Below are 25540 nucleotides of genomic sequence, written 5' to 3'. Positions count from 1 at the left end.
AAGAGGTCAAGCAGAGATGTCTACAGGGCCACAAGCACATTCACCTAAAGCATATGACTGTCATTACAACGTAACCCGAGGCCATGTGCAGAATACTCAGAGAACTTTACGCCAACCATCACTTTAAGATTATTTTGTGCTGTGCTTGTCCATTCACTTTACTAGAAATACTGAGCCAAGTGCTGCCACATATCCTGATACAACACCCTCCGGTAACGGCTAACAAATATGAGTAAGCATAAGACGTACTTCTTTTGCTAGTATCTCTCGTCAGTTGTAGGCAAGGATGTGTGCTTTTTTGATTGGATTTGCCTGGATTTTTCCTGAACATGCTGAAGAGAAATTCAACAATGTCTATTATTTAGGCTGTAGCTGGAAATCTGGAGTTGAAAATCGGCACAATCTTCTCTCGTTCCCTTCACTTTACCATATAATGGACTTATGGAGTGGAAATGTAGTTTTCTAACTTACTGCAAGAGCCAGATAAGCAACTTCTTTTCAAGGAATTATACCTTGGACTAACAACCTCAAGCCATAAGATGTTATGTTTAGAAAACCACAGATACTAAGTCTTGTGAAGAATTATCTCACGTTGTCACTGATATGCTAACCGCATTCAAACAAAAAGAGTATCGAATAGTATTGCTTGAGATCTGTTTTAACAGGCATTTAGAATGATTCTAATTAAAATATAGAAGAAAGAAAGTTGAAGATAATGATTTTAAACAACTTCCACCAATTTGCTGGCAGCATAACACTGTCATCTCGCTTACTTGTGCAATATAATAGATTTACTGTTTTTCATTTAGAGGGTATTTTAAAGGGTAATAGGGTAAAGGGATGAATTCCTCTGCTGAATTTCATCTTTTATACGGTGAACTTCTCCAGTAGCTCGGGTGATTTCCAAAGAGATTTCTACAGTAGTTTAGTCCTTTGAGTCCAACTCTGCTAGTCAGTCTCAGGTAAGAGAAGTTCTTAAGCTTGACTGTACTGCTGTCATTCTTTCATATTTTTATGTTATATATTAGATATTCTGATATCTGATATTAGGAATGTTTAAATTTAATAATATCATTCAGATATTTGGATATTTACATTTTCATGCACATTTCTGTTTTTTAGATCTACATTTCCTTTGCTATCATCTGGCACTGACTCATACTTTTAATTTAATAATCTGTAATAAAATAAACGAAAATACATTTTTATAATAAAATTTGCCTATACTGTATGCTTATGTTAACAACTATTTATTTTATTAATTGTAATCCTTTTACACATTTGTGAATATTTTACATACAGTATAGTTAGATATTTTACATATATTTTTCTGGATTGTTTTACTGTATTACCTCTGCTATTATCTGACACTCACTAAATTGTTTTTTTTTTTTTTTTTGGTTAAACCAAATAGAAAAGAAAATAACTTGCATGGTAGAGGCGAGGGAAACGGAAAAATCAGCTTTTCCTTACCAAAATAGAGCAAAAGTAAATGGAATCAGTCTAAATCTTTATCACTCTGGCTGCAGCCATAAACTGTCCCACACACCCTTGCAGTTTGGCAGGAAATGTCAGAGTGTGTCAATCAGATGGCAGCTTGATGCTATGTTCAAGAGACAAGCGTATTTGTGGGACTGGGGCTACGACAAGGAACACGGAGGGGATGTTATATCATTTTTGACACACGTGTGCGCAATATGATGGCTCGATGGTGTGTGTCCGTGTCCACATCGTTGTGGTTGTGTGTGTGTGTTGAGAAGATGACTTCTTTCTTTATGACTGTGAAGAAGGTTTTTTGATGTCCCTGTGGCTGCTTTTGCAGTTCCAGGACCCAGGCTGGGTAATAGCAAATGACAGCTGGGAAAATGGTAGACGATTATGTGCGATGGGCGCTGCTATTCTGCTATAGCACTGACAGTGGTTCAGACCGCCATACTTCAGTCAAATCACCGTATCGTTTTTGTGCCATCAGCGAGGCTGGTAGAGATATTATGTTCTCTCATTTCCCATCTTTTGTTGCACACCCTGCTGAAAACTGTTAGTCCATGTTCACTTCATTCACCAGGATGCTCTTGATTTACACTACTAAAAAGTACTATTATGACATTGACGTTTTAAGTGTAATCTATTTGTTAAATTTAAAAAAGCTTAATTTGCTTTGAAAGTTCTGTGCACTTAAAAGAATGATAATGACTTCATTTAAATTAATTAACCTAATAAATGATAATAACTTATGTGCATAGCACAACCTTGTTTTGTTGCAGCTTGCTGGTTAGGCTGGATTATAAAAGTTTTAGTAAAATATATCGTTTTTCTGCTATATGCAGAAAAGTGGTTTAACAGTTATTCATTCAGTTATTCAAATATTTTTGCAGTACAAGTTAATACTGTACAGTTGCATTTTTAATTCCATACTGTTATTCCACACTGTTATTTGGTGTAGGATTTGATTTGAAAATTTTTTACAAATCGCTAGTAAATTATAAAGAATCTGCAAAGTATAACACAGAATTAAATATAGAATTTTGAAGTAAAAAAACTAAAACAGTATTTCGAAAAACATATTCCAATAATTTTCGCTTTGTTTACAACATTTTTTTTTTTTTTTTTGTACAGTGAAACACATTAAGTTGACTTAAAACTGGGTTAAACAGATGAAAAATAATAATAATAATAATTAAGATCTCTGTCTATATACAGTATGTAGAATCATATAATACCATTTTTAATAATAATCATGATGATAATAACAATTCAAATAAAAATGTATATATTATATAATATTATAATTTATTTTATTCTTCTTTTAATTCTACTTTTAAAAAGTTTTTTTTTTTTTTTTGAAAATGTTAAGTGTGAAGCCATTAGATGTATTTTTATTTATTCTTTTTTTTTTCTTTTTATAAATGGCAGTTACAGCACCCTATTATGTGTGATTGTGCAGAGATTGAGCTCACAGGTGTAATCATATGTGGTTACCCCATGCTGTGTCATCCCTGTAGCTGTTAAAGCGAGCTCAGAAATGATGCTTTAGGGTCCCATGGTGCCCCGCTTCAGGAACATATTTCAGTTCAATGACTTCTAAATCAGCATGTTCCACAAGCACGCATAACATGTCTCGCCACCTTGATGCTAATGTCTGGATGTCGTGCATGATGTTTTTGAACAAAAATTGTTGTTGTTTTTGTAACTTCTCTGTAAGATTGCATATCATTTCTTTTGTTAAATCATTATGGGGCTTTTTTTTCCCTCTCGAGACTGAAGTCAGGCTTATTCCTGCTGCAGTAAATTGCAATAAAAGAGCCCCACCTGCTCTGTTTTCTTTTGGTTGTCTCCATTATTCTCTGTTTATGCAACCCTGTTTAATATGAATTTGTTTTTTTTTCCCTCTCTCTTTTCTTTTTTTATTTTTATTTTGTATGACTCACATAAGATGACCAGAAATGTTTTTCTTTCTTCCTTGAGCATGTCTTACAAGAAGGCAGTTCGGAAGTCCTCAGAAACTGCTATTAAAATAGGGGGAAAAAATGCTATTGAGCATCTCAGAAGCAACATAACATCTACAAAGACCTGACCATCTCCTGTAATCTGATCGAGTCCCATAACAGCAAGCGGCGCACATTTCATGATAAGCAGTCCTTCGTCTTTTGAGTATGGATGGAGCTGGGCGGCTCGACTGCAATGCAAGAAGACAATTATCTCTCAAAACAAAAAGACAAGATTGCATTTTTGACAAAGAAGGAACCTTTTATCACAAAAAAAAAAAAAAAGATTCAAAACAGGGTGCGAAATAGATACTTGTGTATCCTATGAGCAAAATACAATTACTCATATCAAAAACAAAATCTGTTGCCCTTATAAATCTCTCCAGAGGGGGAAAGAGATAAGCTTTCAATATGAGCTGTCTTTCTAATCCCACGATTAAATGAAACCACCAAGGATGGTCGGATAAACGTTTCCACTCTCATTGTCTCCTCAGATACTGAGGGACGATCCTCTGGAGTCACATTTCTTATTTGGGGATGTGTTCGGAGCAAGATAATGTGCTAAAAGACTCTTTTGATTGAGATACAAGCCAAGTGTAAGAAGAGTGCTCAGGGAGAGTACAGAAAGAGCTGGAGAGGGAGAATTAGAAGGAGGCTGGGGCAACAAGTCGAGTGTTATAAATTTCAGAAATTCTCCTTGTCAAAGTCAAAGGTGCATTAAGTGTGTGTTGACGGAGTGACATATTTAGTTCTTTGCTCACGGTAACTCAAATTTTCATGCAGGAGACCGCAGACTTCATTTTTCAGTACTCATTTATCTTTGGCTTGAAATGATGTAATGATGCCTCGATCGTATAAATTTTCATTTAATTCACATTTCCAAATGTATTACTCTGTGACCCAAAAATATAATGGTGCTGTCAAAATTGGTGGTATTATTTGATAATACAAGTTATTTCAATTATATTTATGTACTCTTATAGCCTAGTATTTATTAATATTTAGAATAAGCTTTTATTTTTATATTTTCAGATTTCATTTTAATTTTAATTCAAGTTTAGTTATAATAATTGTTATGTTATGTGCTTTTGTCTTTATTATACATTTTTAGATTTTTAGAAATATTAATATTTATCTTTATTTTTATTTCAGTTTTAGTTTTAGTAATTTTAGTACTTTAACTTGTTTTATTTCAGATAGTTGCCAAGGCAACATTTCTGATTTCTGTTTAAGTTTTTCATCTAAAATTTAGATTTTATTTAATTTCAGCTTTATTTCAATTAACCAAAAAAATGAATTTTCATAATTTTAGTTTCAGTTAACAATAACATCTATCTATCTATCTATCTATCTATCTATCTATCTATCTATCTATCTATCTATCTACCTACGTCTGTCTGTCTGTCTGTATATATATATATATATATATATTGCCTTAAATATATGCCTATATATATAAAATAAAAACATTTTCTTTCCATGATACCACATTCAGAAATGTATCATAGTGCTTTTCTGTAAGTGAACCAGGTCCAGAAAACTTGTCTTGAGGGTTTTTCCGCTTTCTCTAAATGGTTTTCCCCCCTCAAAAAAAGACAAAATAGCAATAATTTGTCAATGTGAAACACAACACAATAGTGTTTATGAGGAGATTTTTTTGGTGGCTCAAATAGTACTTGGCAAGGCCGACAGTTTCATGCAATAAGCTATATTTGTTTTCAGCAAGATGGCAATGGCGTCCCGTAGCAATTTATCACTCTGTGGCGAGAACAACTGCACACAACACGGCTGGGTTACAAAGGGAGAATGTTCACAATCACACGGTTGTTCTCATGAATTATTTTGAGTGGTTGTTATTAGCAGCCTTTTCCTCAGAGAGAGAGAGCCACACTTTTCACGTCTAATTATACAAAAATATAACAATTTCTATGAAATATCTCATACATTTTAAATGTGGCAGCAGTCTGTGGTTTCTTTGGCATGCACTCATGGTACCGCAGAGCCATTAAGGGTTCCTCTAATTTAGAATTAAAGGGAATTAAAATGCACAGATATCTCACATTCTTGTATGTGTTTGTGAAACTTAATCACAGTAGGAGGAAAACTCCCCCGCAGCGTGTGATCCTGTGCCATGTTAACACCTCCTAGTGCGGTTTCATTTTCAAAGAGCCTTTCATGTTCTCAGGAGTGAGAAAAGGTGTCATACCCTCTGTACTGCTGGATCAAAGCAGCAAAAATCCACAAATGTCTGTGAACCAGCCAGTCCTCCATCCCTAACCCCACTGTCCCGAAAAAACTACAATAAAGCTCCATAAAATATTTTACATTTTTGGTTTTTAATATAAAATCATTTGGTTTATGTAATTCTTAGATAGGCATGTAAAGAAGAGAAGAAAACAGAACTGGGGCACATTTCAGACTGAGCTTGAACCTTTCATATGCCATAGCTCAACTCTTCTGTTTATTTCTTCCGCGCACCACAGAAGAGATTTTAAAACATATGATTTTTTTTTTTTTTTTTTTTGAGACTGGTCCAATGGTGTTTTGGAACAAATTCACCTTCATTGTTTCAACTATATATATATAGCAGCCTTTTTTTACAGAATTTACATTTTTGGATGAAATATTCCTTTAAATTGTCTGTATATGAGGTTTATTTTTAGGATCTAGTGTTGGGATGTCTATAACACAGCCAGAGCCCTGGATGAGCCCAGCTTTAATGAGTTTCCACCATCGAACTACCCTGTAGTGCAATCCACTAACACCTTAGCAGAGCTTAGAATGATATCAGTTGACATTGCCACTCTTGAGGATCTATTTAAAGTACAACACATTCTTTACCAGGGTAAAACTGAATTTGGGACCTGGTAATTTAATAGGAGGGAATGGGGAAAAAAAATCTATGTGTGTGGTATGTGTGAATTTGAGAGAAGTCATGGCCTTAGTCGGCTCTACTCCCTCTTTCCGCTAATAATAAGCATCCCATTCATTCTCTCCATCTGCTCTCTTCTTGTCCCACTGTCCTCCCATACGTCCAGTACTAGGGTCCCTTGCTAGCCACCTGCAACATCTGTCTGCGGTGCTGCCGCATGGTTAAGTGTCTGTACTTGTAACACAAGGATTGCAGGTTAGGTCACATGGGTGGTTTTACCAAAGCTTACTCCACTGGTGCCCTGTTAAAGGTATAGTTCAGCTAAAAATACAAATTCTGTAATTTATTCTAGGGCTGCACAGTACTGGAAAAAACTGACATTTCAATCATTTTTATTCTGCAATATATACTGTAGTATAAAAAAATACAGAAATTTCCTGCCCGATGACTTAAATAGTTATATGGAAAGAATAAATCATTCTAGAATGATTGGGGCGATTTTGTTGGGGAATGCATCTGCAGAGATAATAAAAATAATAATAAAAAAAGGAAAAATACTTTATATTCCGAAGACTTTTTTCCACGTGAACCATCTTTGTAGCACTAAATGAAAAAAAAAAAAATAGAGAAAAACTTGGGTTCACACTTGGGTACACACGTTATGCAACATCTTTCAACCGTAAAGTGAACCATAAAGTTGAAAAGTTTTATTTTTATATTTTCTGTTTTAATTTTAATTCTAAGGTTTTAGTAATTTTGTTGCTTTATTTTTTATTTTTAGTATTTTTTTATTTTTATTTTAGTACATCAAGTGATTTCATTCAACTTTTATTTTCATTTTATTTTATTTTATTTTTATGGTTTTAGTTTTCATCTCATTTGTCATTTTAGTTAACTATAGTAACTCTGTATAGTACACTTTAAAATTACAGTACTGATATTTATGTCTTAATTTTTTTTTTCCTTTTTTTTATAAACATTAAAACATCAGGCTTTTTTTTTTTCTTTACAGTTAGATACAGTTGTTAGTAGAGTAGTCTTAGAACTCATCCTTCCCTTTTGTGAAACAAATCTAAAACTTTTGTTTTGTTAGTTGGCGTTCCTTTCAGAGGCTACCTCTGAGCGGTTGGGCCTCAGATGTGTGTGACTTGAATTCCCCGTTTTTGAGAGTATTGGTTGCACTTCCTGCTGTCCGAAGACAGCTCTGCCAATGATGGATTCTCCCTTTAGGCTGGCCCCCTGGTACACCACTCCTTGGAGTCCTGAAATTTGGCTCACATAACATCCTGCAGTGTCGTGCCACCCTTAGCACTCGAAGTCATTGTTGAAACAGCATGTCGTTGCGGCCCCCTGTCCTCAAATGACATCCAGAACCCCCTCTGATCAGCTTCCTGCTGCGTCTCCATGAGCCCACAGTCACATGGAATATCAGCACAGCTCTTTGGGCTTGCCATTAAAACAAACATCCCCAGACACATCTCGTAAGTGGAGGCCCATGACTCGCTTTTGCGTCCCAGCTCATTTATCAAACATGATTTCACAATTATATAATTTCTGTGGCTTTGGAAAACAGAAGCAACTGCTGTCTAGTTCTTGTTTGTCAATGGTGCTGTATGATTTTGACTATTGATGTGGTTTTCTGTGTGAAAAATTATAAATATTGACCGGCATCATTAGCAATCAGCAGATAAATGTGTATATAATTATAAGAACGTGAAGCATGAAAGAGTGTATGCTGTCATCTTTTGATGGATAGATGGATTGACCGCAGGCAACTAATCTGCTGGCATTCATTACTCATCTCTTACAGATGAATCAAATTTATTCTAAATATGTTTTTATCAACTCTGGTGATGATTGATTTAATTATGAGAGAAAATGGAGTAGACGTGCAATTTAAATTGTGTTTCATTACTGGAGAAAAAAAAAGAGAAAATTAACTGCTAACAGCTTTCAAAAGAAACAAAAACAACATAAATTTACATGACAAAACACTTCTAAAAATGTTTAAATAACTTAAAATATAAAATATTGACAGAAAATGTAATTGGGAGTATTTTTAACAGTGATCATTGATTCTTATTATTGATTCTTAAAGATGTCTTTTAAACTTCCAAGGTAACAGCGATAATGAGAGAATTCAAATGGCCAATAAGAAAATTCCTTTCAAATATGCCCGGCCCGTAGAGGAATGGCTTCAGGAGAAAGGTAACTTCCTCCTTTTTAATATTTTTTTTTTATTATTTTTTTAATATATATAAAGTCTTTACAATTTTTCTTTAGCAAAATTTTTAATATGATAAATAACTATATTGTATATTGTGTTGCACTCATCACATTTGTTTTTCTTTTGCCTTTTCAGTGCTCATTGATCTTTGTGTTGATCTTAAAGTCAGACTAAATAATATATAGATTGTTTAATGATTCAATATTAGCCTAGTAAACCTTTTATGAATGTTTTAAATGTAAACATTAAAACGAATTAATTCAAACATAAATTTCTCTTGACTTTCTGGCTGATATAAAGGAACGTGGACAGACAAGGTTTAGTAAAACGCAAGAGCAGCTTGTGGCTGCACAGCAAATATCATCCAAGAAGAAAACGACAGCATGATTATTATTTCAGACATTAATTGCATATCATCAGGAACCCTCCTCATTATAATCACTGGAATTACTCAAGAAATTAGGACTTTTTTGATTATAATCATGAAGTGGTGATTTCTGGACTCATTTAAACCAGAAATTGTTTATTTATTTACTTCATTTTTTTTTTTTCTGAATTGTTATGATCTGTGTCATGCCGCAGAGCTTTTATTCATAACCACAGGATATGCTCTCTATTATTTTCACTGATTCTTGAGACATATGACAAAACATGTTTGAAAATGTTTCACCTGTCATTAGTTTTGAAAATAGCAACAATTCTGCTTTAATATTAATCAGAGATGATTGCTAAATGTTCACAGCACAAATGAATCATTTTATTTTCTCTTTATTTTATCAAAATTCTATTAAATACAATGTTAAATACATTTTAGTATATCAAAATATAGCCAAAATAATTATTTGGTACTTATTTAATTATGTCCCACGAATCAGTGTTTTGTTCAAGGTGTTATAATCAAAACAGCTTTTTCAGCATTTTACGGTAAGAATGGCTCTATCATGTTAATCTTTCTATTATTTCAGAATGCATTCATATGCCTGTCAAGACATTTTGTTTTTTAATAGAATGGGTGATCTCTCCTTATATTGTAGAGACAGTTATAGTAAAACGTACTGCAGCCATCATGAGCTTGTAGCTAGACTCATTCAGGGACATAAAATGGATCTGGTTTATAGTCTGGGCCTCCAAATGTTTACGACGTGTCTCATGGTAGTATAACCCTGAGCATTTCAGAAGAAAATTAAGCCATAGTAATCCAGCACAGCCATCTAAGTCATTGTACTTTGGTTGGGTAGGTTAAGTGCCTAAAAGAGCCATGCATCTTGTTGCTGAATGAGATATTTTGTGCTCTTACCGAGCCATAACCAAGAAATGTTCTGGATCTTTCTTGCATCCTCAGGGCGGAAGTTAACGATATTCAACACCCAGGCCACTATTACAATTGGTGGTTCAGACCACAAGAGGCCATTTCAGGGCCAACTATCCGGACTCTACTACAACGGCCTCAAAGTGCTCAACATGGCTGCTCAGGGCAACCCTAACATCAAAATCAATGGCAGCGTCCGCCTGGTGGGGGAGGTTCCCTCCGCAGGTTCAGCCAGAACCACGGCCCTCCCTCCAGAGATGTCCACCACCTTTATCGAGACCACCACCACCATGTCCACCACCACCACGAGAAAACACCGCACTCCACCCACAATACAGGTACGACCCCAGACACACAAACACAAAATCAAATGAAGACTTCATGGGGACCCGTTATATAAACTGCTGAGAATGATAACTATAAAAATAAAGATATTAGTGTCCAGCATTTCTAACATAATATAAATGGATATAAGTCTTCTTTATCTGTGGCACAGTCTTTCACAAGCTTCATAGTCAATAAAGTCATTGCTGCTTCGTCATTGACAAATGACAAAAGACATTTGCAAGTTTTGTTTCGTACAATGGACTGTAGGTACTGTAGTCACCTCATTCAGCCCTCTTTTTGTTTTCGGTTTTATAAAATATTCTGTTACACAACGGATAATAACAATTTGCAAACTGCAGTTATGTGACCTACTGCTTTAAATACTTGAGCTCTTTAAAGTTGAGTGGATTCTGATTGGCTGTCAAAGTTTTTATCATTTTTTTCAGTTTGAAAAAATCGTTCTGGAAATGATTCCAACAGTAGTCTTCCTCTGTTATCTTATCATTATATACTGATTTATAGTTGTGGTGTGAACGTTTTATTTTTAAAGCTTTATTTTTATTGTTACAGTTATTGTCCTTTGTGTGAAAGGATGATAGAAAATCAGTTGTTTGTTGTATTTTTTTTTTTTTTAACTTTATTTTTATTTTTATAGTTTTGTTGTTATCGTCCTTGGAGTGAATGGGCCTTATGCCTGATTATAACTTAAGTCATTAAGTTCAAAGTTAAACTTGAACTGAAAAAAAGACTGATTTTCCCCTGCTAGCTGTTCAGATACAATTTTAACATATGCTGTGTTTATGTGACTGTCATGTGCTTTCACATGTGTGCCTACATCTCCTCATCATTTCTGATTTGGGAACTACACCACAAATAACGTCTGGCCCAGATTTACAATTCAAATAAATGAGGACACAAATTTGTTGCAACATAACATGGAAAATAAATCTCCGGAATGGATTTTTGGGAGGTTTTCTGCACAGCTACACCTTCCGTTCTGCAGAATGTCTCAGTTGCTGCTGACAGTGTACTCCTTAATTTATTACGCTCTCAGTTTGGTCCAATGATTTCCAGGGCACTTATTTGTCAAGCCTAGACCTATTTCTTTAGCTTTGAGTTTGCAGATGCAAATTTAACTGTGGTATTGAAATGAGAAACAATGACTGGACCGCGCCCAGGTCACATACAGTATGTCACATATGAGGACAGGGTAAACACATTGCTACAACAATACATTGTGTATGTGTGGGATGTCAAATTATAAATATGCAAAACAGAGGCTTTTGTTTCATTTAGGGGAAATCACTCAGCCAGGTGCGTCTGAATGATTTTCCAACAGTATGCAAACAACTTGCTCCAGTTGATGCGAGCACAAGCGGTGTCCACGACTTAATTTTATTAAGGTTGAGAGCCTCTCTGACACATTTATGTTTTTCATAACCAAAGAGAATTGTTTTTAATTCTCCATGTCCTTTAGATAAAGACATAAGAGTGGGTGAACAAAGCCGCATTTGCACACTCTTGACAACCAAACAAACTGCCACCCACATAAAGTTTGACCGGGAGCCAATAAAGCACTGTGGTTTGGCCAAATGTGATTAGACTGGCCATTTCATAGGCATCCTGGTACAAATTGAGCTGGTGGAAGTGATATTAAAGCCATCAGTCTCCTCTGTGTCTGAGACACATTTTGGCAAGAGACATTTGTAATCGTGAAGCCCCCACAGTTGACCGTGTAAAGAAACTTTGCAACTGACTAATGCTAAGAGAATTGGCTCTACAAATGTGCTCTGCCTAGTTTGCACATTTGTTTAGATGAAAAGCATCATTTTGATTAAGTAATTAAATTTGTGGAAAATCAGTTGTTAATTGCTTCATAATTGAAAGAAAATGTGAATTATATATGTATTATAATTGCTGTCAGTGTTATTTGTCATGCACATTGTGCTTTTACTGTCAGCAGATCAGTGAAAGATGTCAAATGACAGCTCTTTTCTACCTTCAGGTAACAAGAATCAAGGATCTCTGTGCTTGTTTCTTTGTATGGAAAAAGCATATACCCAAAACAAAAGCTTCTTCCACCCCAGAATCAGAGCTGTGGTCTTCAAGAATCTCCCACAGATGCCTGAGGCTGCTGAAGAATCTAACGATTCTTTGTTGAAACTTGTGTGTTGCTGCAAGAGAGCAACCAACCATTTTTGCTGTCCTTTATTATTTTTTTCTTTTATATTCATTAATATATTCATTCACAATCTTTTATCATTTCATCATTTAATTATTCCATTTAATCATATAATCAGTTATAATAATAATTTAACCCACACTCAAAAAAAAAGAAGGAAGGAAAAAAAAGCAAAACTCTTTGGCTGACCTTGATTCAATTGGACAGTGGTTCCACATGTTGTTTAAAAGTGAGTAACATCAAAAAAGCATTCTGCATTTATATAATCGTTTCATTGATTTATTCATTGATCCGTCATTTTACATATTTTTCATTGTTTTTCAATCTTAATAACACTTGCTGGATTTGTGCTAGTTAGACGAAGACTGACTGAGCAGTAAAACAGACACAACTAAGAGTATAAACTCTAGGATAAACCTCAGCTCTTCCCTAATATCCTCTGTCTGCATCTTGGGCTGATAGAAGACTGTTAATACAGTTTTGGGTACTACACAAAATGCATTAAATGCTGATATTGGGTAACAGATGACAGGATCCATTATCCGTTGCTTGAACTAATACTCCATACATGAAGTTGCCAAAAATTCTGTACAACTAACAATCCCACGATCTAGTATTTTTGGCGTTGTTGGCAGGATGTCGGTATATCTAACATTGCTAAAAATGGTGTCCTAGTCCGCAGCGAACCATGGACATGGAAATTTCCATTTACATTAAGGCTGAAGTTGACCGTGTCTGACTTTAGCTGGAAACCGTAGATGCTCAGCGAAGCATCAGACCGCATTATAATCTGAGCACAAACAGGCAAAACACATGCAAAAGCTGCAGCAACAAGAGAGCATGCGTCTGCCTGGAGCAGAGCCACACTTGAGAATAAAACTCTTCTCTGTGACACACTCTGGAGAACAGCATTGTTGTGGGTCTTGTTTGGCTTATGAGGCTAATAGATGTTCGAGAAAACACAGCCAAAGATTGTTATCCGATCTAATGAACCAGTCACACATTACATGCGAAAGGGTGAAAGACGTGTGATGGTATTAGAGTGAGTCATTTTGTTGGCGTCACTTAACATGACTGGAACTAAGCTTTTGAAAATAGATAATAATACGCCCACAGTTGTTTCTAACGTGTTTATGTATTCATTTTTTAAATCCTCGTCCCACACTCATTGGCCCATCTTTAGATTCAGGCTTTCATTTTAGTCACTATTCCTCTGTTAAGATTGACGCTGGTGTGAATAGCTTTTTGCATTTGAATTTTAATTTTTCTTTTTCACGTCAATAACAAAATAGGTAAAGCATCATACAGCCAAAAAGCAATCATTGAAATGGGTGGTATATTAACCGAAAATTGCCGGTAAGATGTAAAGTGATGAGTTTTGAAATGAGAATTGAGAGCAAATACAGCCCTCGCTCACAACCTTGATGATGAATGGAGGATTGTAGGTACTTCAGTGAAATTGGCAGGAGGACTCTAATTAATTCAGGTCAGTCTAGTAGGTCAGCGGGCTGCTGGTCATGTTTGCTTTCTCATCTTAATTTGTGCAAACAGGATTGGTAAACAAGTGGTCTGTTACAGTTGGGGAAGGAATATAATTGTATACTGCAATCCCCTACATGTGTTGGGATGTGAGATCTATTTTTAAGCCATTTGTATTTGCGTCGAACTGGAACAAGGTCTCCGTGTTTTATTCGGCTTAATTAAGACCAGGGCTGTAGAGACGTAGAGAAGCCAGGCTTGTGCGGATCTCAGCGTAGAACTCTTTCGAGGTTTGCTTAAGTACGCTCTGCTGTTCTTCAAAGAAATCCGTCTGGAAGAGAAGTCTTGAGAGACAGATCACAAGGAAGGTTTTTCTTGTTTTAATCATGTTTAGGAAAGGTGCAGAAACAGAAAAGATATAGCTAAGCGTGATTTCTTGGCTTATGCTGACAGACAAACTACACAGCATGTTGAGACAGTTAGCTTTAGAAGATTAGAAGCACAAAACATGTTGTTTTTTTAATAAAAATGAAAGAAAATTAAGGAGTTTAATATCTGATCATGTTAAAAAGATTCCCCAGCTAGGATGTAGTCAGGTTTAATGTGAAAGAAATTACTAAAATTGACTTTTTCTTTACTTCGAGGTCTATCTTTATTTTATTTATTGACGATAAACCACAAACATGAGGGGTGTGTTTTCCACTGGGCATCTCAATCATTCATGTAAGGTAGGTTAATTGAGCTGCACATATTTTCATATCGTAGGAGTGGGATGATGATATGTATTTCAGGGCAGCAATTTCATTTAATGTCTGCAGAAAGCTAAGGGACTACATTTGGTCTCATACATCCTTTGGCCTCTAATAGGAGGATTTTGGGCATTTATGGTCGTTCCAGCCCAAAATCATCAAATCATTTTCTTTTGCTGTACTGCTGAAATGTAGTACATTAAAGAACTGTATGCCAGAGGGGATCAAACCCTTAGTGAGACACAGCAAAGGATTTTCTCTTCGAATTAGCCCACTTTCAGCCATGTTGTCATAAGTGCTCTATTTGCTTTAAACAGGATTCCTGACAGAATGATTATATGCACTGGGCATTAGGATGGATAATGCATATTGAGGTAGTGTTGATTTTATTAATGTTTCAGCTTATACTGTGAATAAGATCATAATGGAGTAAGACAGGACTTGATGATGTACCTGTTTTAAAGATGTTGTAAAGGTTAACGATAAAACTAAGAGTGACTGAATTAACAAGAACACATCAGGTGCATTTGAAGCAATTCTTTTGATTCAGTTCTTTTCAATGGACCGCTTTGTCCGGTTGACAAAACCAGTGTGAATCATTTATTACCATTTATTATTAAGTTCAACTCACTGGCTCAGTGATACAGATGCAGGGGTTAACAGCCTTCTGGAGGTGAAAATTATCAGTGAAATATGACTTAAATATCAGTTTGTTTGTCAGACAAACCATTTTATGGCTTCAGAGGTCTTGGTCTAATACAGACTACTTTTATGATATTTGTATGATATTTTATGGTGCTTTTACATTTTTTATGTTAACCATCCCTATAATGCAATTTAAAAGAACTGCTTAATGTGATTTAGAGATGAATCACTACTGAATGCACAAATTCTTATTTAGTCCAGTGGATGAAGATGGCTGGTCTTGATAAGTATTGATGCTCCTGTTTTTAAGTTTTAAAATATTGAATCTATGTAAGACCCGATGTGGCCAATTCCGGGGTTTGTTATCTGTCACCATGCATCTGCTGTGCACAGCAGCTAGCATCGCTTGCTGTGTTGTTGCTGGGAGGACTTGTCGAGAAACAAACAAATTACTGCAACGTTGTGATGTACCTCACGGAAACAACATGATTTTTCTGGATTTAATTAAGCCGCCGCACTGGGACCCTCGTAATTGTCCACAATGGGAATAACTAATGGATATTTTTGCATATTAATTGCTTCCTCATGAATGAAGTGTAGAGTTTACAGAGGTTTAGCAGTTTTGGACTGCAGCTTCTAATTATCACGTAACCAGATTTTAGCTTCAATCTAAATGGAAAAGGTTTAAACAAAAATACATAAGCTGACTTTCACTGTGTATGCACAACAATCTGCATTTAAAAAGCACAAAAACAAAGTGCTAAGGTACGCCCAGCATAAACTAAAAGCTGTACACTTTCTTCTACATGAGAGCTGGCAGACAGTTCAGAGGTTAACCGCATGATCCACTGAGAAAGAAAAAATACTGTCAGCAATAGGAGTTGATGCACTAACACAATAAATACTAATATTTCTCTAGAGTTGTGTTTAGAATCCAATTATATGGAGGTTGGAGGCGGCCGACAGACGGCTGTGTTGCAGAGGACTGATACGTTTCAGAAGGTGCTGACAAGCCACGTGGGACCAGGATATTATGCGTGGGCAGACGCTGCTATCCCTAAGAGACGGCGGACTTGATTTATTGGAATGCGCGGCAGCCATAGTTAAAAGGGCCAAAGCTATGGGAGCCGTATTAAGGCGTTCCTTGGGTAGAAGATGTGAGTTCAATCTCCTGGCCACTGTAGTGTATTGAAATGTGAATCGAGTTTCACCTTTACTCTAATTTATTTCCTCTTGAGGCATGATAAATAAAAGTAACAAATCAGGAACGCTATTGGGAATGGACAAGTGTGCATAACAATTAGGGCTTCGATTTTTTTTTTTTTACGATGTCGATTCAATATAGATTCTCAAAACCATAAATCGATCTTGTCCGGTATTTATTTTAGCAAACATTTAAAACAAGATCTGATTAATGTGAATCTTATCATTAGTCTTCTCCACTAGATGTCACCCTCTTATTTACCTTGAGCTATGTCATTCATTATGAACTTATCATGGCGGAGATACTGTTGACAAGAAACAAGAACAAAGCAATATGCGTGATTTGCAATGCTCAGGCAAAATTCTATAGTAATATTACAAATCTGCGGAAGCATTTGACATCATGCGTAAAGGTGACAATGAATGAATGAATGAATGGCGGATGGTGCGATGCACTGTTTTGTTTACTACACACATACTAAACCACAGACGATAATATGATAATCACTATGATAATATGAATACACAAATATCATCCCCAACTGCTCTGAGAGTCACTTCATTAGCATTTTACCGTTTAATTTGAAAAAACTACCGTCATATCACATACAAAGCAACTGCAAGTTCCTCACGGCAACCCGTCAAAATAAAAGTTTAGTTTAGCATGAAGATACTGTCAGAAATATATTACTATTTAGCAGTATTGAGACTAAATGTAACAACAATACTACTACTACCACTACTATTAATAATAAATATTAATAATTCTTTATTTTTAAAGGAATAATCACATTTGTTTTCTTTTTAATTATAACAGTAAACCTCTGTTGTGCAGCACTTTGTTTGCCAAAAAAATAATGGCTCTTAATTTCTTTTTATAAATTCACCATTTGTAAACTGATGTTTACTGTTATTTTTTAGAAATAGCAATAGCATTTGTATTAAAACTATATTCTCTAAATGTAACAAAAAAAAAAAAAAAAAAACGTCTGGATCGATAACCATACCTAAAAACAATAGCAGTAGCATTTAGGCTGCATCTCAATAAAGATTATCCTCTTTATTGCATCAGTCACAGAAGTGATTTGGTCAGAAATGTTTTGAAACACTTTTCATAAATGAACAGAATCATTGCAGTACTTTAATTGTTTCCAAGTTTTAATTGGAGACAAAAGAACATTAAGAAAAATAATAATATGAATAAAACTGATCATTACCCTACTTTATAATTGCAAATAATTTCTAATAAATACTTTTGTATATATATATATATATATATATATATATATATATATATATATATATATATATATATATATATATATATATATATATATATATATTTAAAAAATAAATAAAAATGATGAAACAGATAAATACCCATACCATTTTCATCTTGAAAATCTGTTTTTTTTTTACATCTGATAATTTTACAAAAAATAATAATTACTTGTTAATTAAAATAATAATTATTATTTATTTTTATACATGATTTGAAGTAATAACATTTACATTTATTTATTTGATCATTGTCATCATTGTGTTGTGAATCAAGGCAAAGGAGACAGCAGATAAAGTCTGAAACCCAGTTTAATAATGGCGACCGTTATGTTAAATGTAATATTATTAATAATTATTATTATTATGGATCATTTAAATTAATAGGGTTTAAATATTTTGTTATTTTAATTACATCTGAAAATATTTTGCATATTTTTCAAATATAAAAAAAAAACATGTAATCTTTATATTTTATACTTTCTTCTCTTTTTTCTTTCTTTTTATCCTCTGTTCTCTAAAACACATTTTATGCATGGAAGGTGCTATACAAGTAAAATATTTAGAAAGAAAAAGTCTTCTCATGTGGACAGATTCCTCATATTTTGATATCAAGGTATCTGGTTAATGAAATCAGGTTTGTACATGCCATCTAAACCCAATGTTCCTGTGCCATTGCTCCGTCTTCTGCCTCTATTATCCAGACATTACCACACACACCTCTCTATCTCCCAAGACCCTTTCCATCCCCTCTTCAAATTAAACAGGCACAGCATAATAAAAGATGCCACTTTAGATTTAAATCTATAATTGAAACAAACTGCATATTGCTTTCTAATTTTAGCGAGGACACAAAGAGGAGTGCTCAGGGAGATAGTTTGTCATAAGGTCCCATGCGACCTTGCCCTCCTCAGCCAGAAAGTGATTAAAGATAAGGCGCGAGACCATTCACATGTAAACAGGAAGATGAACGGCGGCTGTTTGAAAGCTTCAGCATAAGCCCGGGACGATTAGAGTTTGCCGTGCAGCACAAAAAAAGTCATGAGTACAAAACAAAATGAAGTGTTCTGGAGTGAGTCCTTGCTGCAGGCCATTCTAGTGCAAAGAGGTGATGAGCAAAGAGAGCTTAGAAAGTCAATAGCCAGGTGAGCTACAAAGAGAGAAATGGAAAGATGTACTTCAGTGAAGAAGGCATTCACACATTCATTCAGCCGACACAAAGAAATGTTTAAAATAATCTGAATGTTAAAGTAATGTCTGAATAAGATCTTTAAATATACTTGAACACAAAAATGTGTAGGTCACATATAGTTGTACGCAGGGCCTAAAACTAACATTTTGGCACACATGCCAATCTTTCAACAAAGATTATTGTATTAAGAAAATACTATTTCAGACGTTCTACTTTAAAATTTCATGTTTAATTCAGTGTTTAATTCAGTATTTCCCCTTGAGGAGTTTAATTCAGTGCAGTTTTCACTTAAAAATAATTGCAAAGTATATCCTACACCAATTGTTTTCACTATATTATATATTCAATAGTTTATAAATCAAGGTGCTTTCAAACTTTTAAACTGAAAGCTGAAATGTTTTATTTTTTTATGTAGAAGATCCCTTGTTTTTTTCCTCTTTGCTGAGGCTTCAATGTCCTTTCATTCTGTAGATACGTCCCTGTTATCTCCTTTTTCTTGGAGAAAACACGATGTGCGATAAGATGTCAAATGGCTGTCATCAGAGAGGTGGAACTCTCTGAATCATTCTGAAACTGATCTTCTCCCTTCTTATTGATTCAGTTTGTAATACAAGCTGTTCACTCCTTGTACTGCCAAAGTGGAGATAGCATCAAGGCCAGAGAAACCCACAGGAGGGATGAAAGGAGATGATTATCTGAGGACCAGAGTCAGCAAACTTTTGTTTTAATGTCTGCTTTTGTCTGCCTCCTTTTTTGAAATGACATGGAATCATTTGGGGTTAAGGTGACTAAAACGACTAAATAGATATTTTCTTTTATCTTAATTGAATAGTAAGTGGAACTGTTGTTTAAATAACTGCTGATCACCTCTTGAAGAGGCTTGAGGTAAAGGCATGGCTAGATCACTGCTGCATAGCATTAATTTTCAGTTCTATTTGTAATAATAAAGGGCATAGAGGAAAAAAAAGATGTTCTTGGGTAAGCTGTGGCGTCCCCTTAAGCTAGTGAACTGCTAGTAAGCACAATGTATTGTCATGTGACCATATATTTATATAATCCTTATATTTAGATCCCATCAGATGACTGTGAGATCTAAATATACAGCTTGTATTGAAAAAAAAAATAATAATTAGGCAAAAAGTAAAAATAAAATAAAATAAAAAAAAGTTTGGGATCTGTAAGATTTTTGGTGTTGTTGTTGTTGTTGTTTTTGAAAGAAGTCTCTTATGTTCACCAAAGCTGCATCAATTTGTTTGAAAGTAAAACAGTAATATTGTAAAATATTATTACAATTTAAAAGAACTCTTTAATATATTTTAAAATAGAATTTATTCCTAAAGCTGAATTATCAGCATCATTACTCTAGTCTTCAGTGTCACATGATCCCTCAGAAATCATTCTTATATGCTGATTTGGTGCTTAAGAAACATTTCTCATTATTATCAATAGCTGCATCACATAGGACATACTATACATTATGCACTTTTACACTATGTATTTATGCACTGTGTACTCAACCATTGAGTGTATGAATTATATGAAGTTGTCATTCATAATCAGAGTCTGATAGACCCCTCCCCCTTCGATACATAATTTAAGCCATGACAGTTGAGTGCATAAGTTTTTTTGGTTATTTAAGTTCTTTTTGGAGTTTTCAGTTTGAACACACTACTTGCACTGTTTATACTACAAAATATCATAGAATAGTGCATAAGTATGCGATTTGAGACGCACCTAATTTATTTCAAATAGCAATAAATGTCTTGATTGTCATTTCAATTTAATGCATCCTTGCTGAATAAAAGAATGAACTCAAATCTTAATGACCCAAAACCTCTGAACGGTAGTGTATATCATGCATGGTGATAAAATGCTGATGTCCAAAACAATATAATTTTTGGTTAAAAAATTAGCCATGTATTTTTAAATCTATCATAATGATTTAATTTATGTTCACATTTGATTTAAAATGTAAACTGCACAAGTATTTCCCACTGATTGAGCTTACTTAAACTTACCTCTTGACATGACACAACTATTCTTCAGATAATTTAATTTAATTAAACCCATTCTGCTACATCAAATGCTTTGTTTCTCCAAACCATCTCTGAACATGTTTGTTTGCAAACCTTTATAATGCAGGACATATTTTAGTCAAGCTACAATGACAGACATTTACAGTATTTCCCGTGTAGGTGAAAAACTCCTCACCTCCCACGAGCAAATCAAGTGTGTGATTTGGAAAGAATACACGCTGCCACACAACCTATTTCTGATTCACCATTCTGCTCTACCTTACTGCTGTTAATTATTTAATTGGAAGGTTCATTTAATTAGATCTGTTTAGTTAGCTAAATCAGACTGTCTCATCCATTCAATTAGGAGCCAAAGTGCTACCTGTACACTCTGAACATGAGAGCTGTGATCGCACTATATTTATATCAGTATGATTGGAATGTTGTTAAAACAAAACAATTAGACTTTCTTTGTAAACTTTAGGGCCTATTTTATTTTATTTTTATGCAGAAATGCCTCCTTTCGGGTTCTCAGTCATCATGACATCAGAAACGGGTTGTTTCCCACTGATTAGGACACCAGAATTAGCTTTGTTCTTATTCATTACGAAATTAGCATTAGTTGTGTTTCCATTAATTATGACATCATTAGTTACTTTCCCATTGATTATGACATTATCATAATTAGTTCTGTTCCTAGTGATTTTGACATCAATTCTGTTCCCATGATTGTAACATCCAAATTAGTTATTTTTCCACTGACTGTGACATCAGAGTTAGCTGGGTTCCCAGTGATTCATGCTAAATCTCGGCACCAAGCATGTTGATTATACCTACGTCTTAAATCAAAAAGAGGCATAAAAACACAACAGGAGGAACTTCCTAAATCTCAAAGATTATTCCAGCATCAGCACTTTCCTTGGTGCTGTATAATCGATTAGGACTGAGGGGCTCCTGTGGAATGAATGATCTGGCTTCTGTTTGGAGCGTAAATCACACACTTGCTCCTATATCTACAGGATTTACATGCACAGACTTTTGGCAGAGGATGCGCTGATCCTGCGCTATGTGCATTTCAACTTTGCTTTACTTTTCAGATTTTGTAATTATGGGCTACACAGTCCAAAAAAAAACAAAATTAAATAAATAAATAAAATAATTTGGAGAAAAATGGAGAAAAAATTACAAATTTCAGCATTGAACATTTTGATACCAATCATGTATTTTTTCTCTCCATATTTGACATATTAAGAGTTTCTAACAGTTCAGCATTGAGTGACGATAAAGAAAAACATTTAACGTTTGAAATTGCAGGTTTAGCTGGGCTGCACATGACTTGATAATAGTCTTTCAGTGTTAATGTATTTAAGGCTGTTCTCGTGTTCACACTGCACTTCTCTCAGTGTTATTAATGAAATGTCCTGAATTGTTCACAAGCTGCTCTCTGACCTCAATTAAATCACCCTGTGAGACAAGCCAAATGGAATGAAATGAATCAATAGAAATAGGTAATTTAGGGGGTCTACGGGTCAGCAGCACTAAATTTGTGAAGCTTTTCATCAAGCACTGAGACTATTAAGCTTTTACACCTCAGAAATGTTTATACTTACAAGAAATGTCTTGTATTAAGTCACTAATTTGTGCAAGACTGTCAGCGCAGTAATTTAAGGGGAAGAAAAGTGCAATGATTTTGGCGTGTGACCCCTTTTAGCTCTTAAAGAGTTTCTCCCAAAGCTTGCAAGTGTCATTTTGCTAAATATGATAAAACTTGGGTGTTTGAGTCAATTCTTTCATCACTGAATTTAAAACAAGCATGTTGGTTTAAATTTAAGTGGTCACATTTTAGCTGTATTTTGAGACACAAATGGCAAGAAAAATTGTTCTTTGAGAAGAAAAGCCAATTTTAGTGACCTTACTGTCAGTGGTGATTATTTATTCCTTCACGAAGCTGAATTTGCTATACAGCCACATAATTTGATATTAGCTCTTCCTATCAAGTCTTCACCCAACACATCTGTCAATAAGCCACATTTTTCAAGGACACTTTTCTCACTCACCCCAAATGAAATATTACATGCACATGAGCAATAGAGATGTTAACTTTGTTGTCTTCATCCGTGTGCAACAGTGAGCATTTAGACCAACTGTTTTCAGTTTGCACACTGACAGACAGCTTTTCAAATGATTTCCACAATCATTTATGCCCTTTGATGCAGAGCATTTTTGATGTTAGAAGGCTTTGACTAGAACCTGTGTAATCACATCTCCGAAAACACTATATCTTTGTTTTGTCCATAAACGTTCTCAGGGTTTCCGGAATAACCAAATTGAGATGCTGGCCTCTTCTGCTCTGTCACTCTGTAGTTCCCTCCTGCTTTCTGTACCCAGCAGGACACTGGAACGGCTCACCCAGGCTGTCAGTTATCTTTGAGCAGAGCCATGGTAAATATCCTGCATTGATTAAGCAGATTTGCATAGGCAGAGCAGGACTCGAGGCAAAGAGCTGAATGCTAACTAACATCCACAATGTCACAGGCCCAAAATAGCATCTCGCCCTGCAGCTGCAACGGTATGCTGCCATAAGTAGGCAAAGAAACATAATCAGACTGTTGGCTTTGTGTAGGAAGTGGCCTGGAAGTTGCCAAGCCATGCCACATTTGCCAGAACAGTTATTTTATACTGCTGTAGATCAGTGATTCTTCAATTACAGGAACAGGTCCCTTTATGCTGCACGGTTTAGTAGTTTTTATTTTTTAATTATTGGATCCTTGCTTTTAAGAATATAGTTTAATCTGAATATCTGGAATATCTCGGTTTTGGACTAGTGTTAATTTAGTGTTCATATATTAATATAGCATTTATTAATGTTTTGAATTAGATTTAAATTTTATATTTTCAGTTTTCAGTTTAATTTCAGTTTAAATTTGAGTAATATTGTTATGTGCTTTTAATGTATCTGTTTTCATATATGAATGTAATTTTAGTCCTTTAACTTAAACCTATTTTAACATTCAACATTTCTGAAGTTTTTGCTGAAGTATACATTTTCATTTAGTATTATATCATACTGTATAGAGACCCTAAAATGACATTCATTTTAATATTTTACATTGTTAAATTAGAGGTTTAGATTGAGATTTGATCATTTACTTTAGAAACAGACTGGCAACACAGTAATGTTACTCCATCCCTGTCTTAATTTTACAGTCTGGTTTCAAGCCACTTACTGTGTGAACAGATATTTCACATCATTTTACTCTGAATGAAATCATAACAATCCATGGATTTTTTTTTTTTCCTTTAATTCCTTCAGATAGCCTGCTTTTGATGAAGTCCAGTCTTTGGTAACAGTAAAAATGAGTTTATCTCAGAAGGCCTGTTGTCCACAACAATCAAAGGATCAGGAGCGCAGAGCTTTAAGCTCTCTCTCTCTCTGTACCTGGTTGTGAAAGCAAAGGAAAATCCATAAATGTATCTATTGTGTATATAGGCAATGGGGTTCAAAATACTGAGACAACTAGTGAAAACTAGTGCTTCTGTTTTACATTTATGTTTATATTTTTATCATTTTAACTTACATAAACAACAAATTGTTCAAATTTGAATTTGCTTCTTTGTATATGCATATATTTTGCATTTTCAGGAATTCCGTTTTCAAATTTCAGTCATTTTCAATTTTGTTAACATTTTGACCCAGAGATCTCTGTTCATTTTCCCTAACTTTTAATTTGCACATACAGTACATGCTCTTTTTTCCTCATAGCTGCAGTCAGTCCACTCTGATTTCTGTGAATTCACAGACTATTATTGAAGCTCAAGGGTGAAGATACAAGCCTGTCCATAATGACCTTTACCTTGTCAAGGTAGAACAATCAGATTTCACTCTTTGCCTCAGCAGGCAAGCAGACAGCTCACTAAAACTCAATATACAGCAGAGCTGCTCATTTTCACCAGGCCAGACGAATAACAGGTCCAAAGGGCCCTGTCATCTAACGCTATGTAGTCCTCATCCTGTACAGCTATGTAGTCAGCTATTATTCAATATGAAGTGCAAGAAAGCCATAGACTTTAGTCAGAGCAGACACCATATTTAATCCGACATCAACAGAATTGAGGCTGTGAGAGATGAAGGTCTGTCCAATATGTCGTACTGTTGTGTACTTGGAAGTTTATCGTTCAATCTATAAAACTGAAATATCTTTTCACAAGTTTTCATTGGACATAAAAGTTCAGAAAATATGAGTTATGAAAATGGTATAATGTACTAAACTTATGTCCCTCTCAGCTTCATTTTAAATTGCTAGTCAAAATACATATATATACATATATATAATAGATTTTCTGCTTCATTTTTGTCATGTTTTTTTTTTTCTTGTTTTTAAATGTGTATATAGTTTTTAGTCATTTTTATTTCAGTTTTAGTTATTTTAGTACAAGTTAAACTAAATGCTAAATATACATGTGTTTGTTATCACCACAAGTGAACCTGTATTGAATGTAATCTGGGTCATATTATCTTTTAACTTTTTTCTGATGATTTTTAAGTTTCTACCAGTTAAGAATCTGTTCAGTTTAGA

At 34.7% G+C, this 25540-nt stretch overlaps 1 protein-coding gene across 32 annotated transcripts in view; it reads left to right on the top strand.

Annotated features, from left to right (window-relative positions):
- The window catches only part of LOC109048981 (neurexin-3a), a 262198-nt gene that overhangs the window by 223788 nt on the left and 12870 nt on the right, over nucleotides 1-25540 (top strand). For all 32 annotated transcript variants that reach the window (XM_042773788.1, XM_042773784.1, XM_042773790.1 and 29 more), the window contains 2 exons: nucleotides 8476-8565; nucleotides 9927-10231. In XM_042773788.1, the coding sequence (XP_042629722.1) occupies nucleotides 8476-8565; nucleotides 9927-10231 (395 nt within the window). The remainder of the gene's footprint in view (nucleotides 1-8475; nucleotides 8566-9926; nucleotides 10232-25540) is intronic.

Source organism: Cyprinus carpio, chromosome A17 (assembly GCF_018340385.1).
Source record: "Cyprinus carpio isolate SPL01 chromosome A17, ASM1834038v1, whole genome shotgun sequence".
Taxonomy (NCBI): domain Eukaryota; kingdom Metazoa; phylum Chordata; class Actinopteri; order Cypriniformes; family Cyprinidae; genus Cyprinus; species Cyprinus carpio.
Note: the sequence above shows the minus strand (reverse complement) of the source record. Positions and strands in the feature narration are given on the sequence as shown.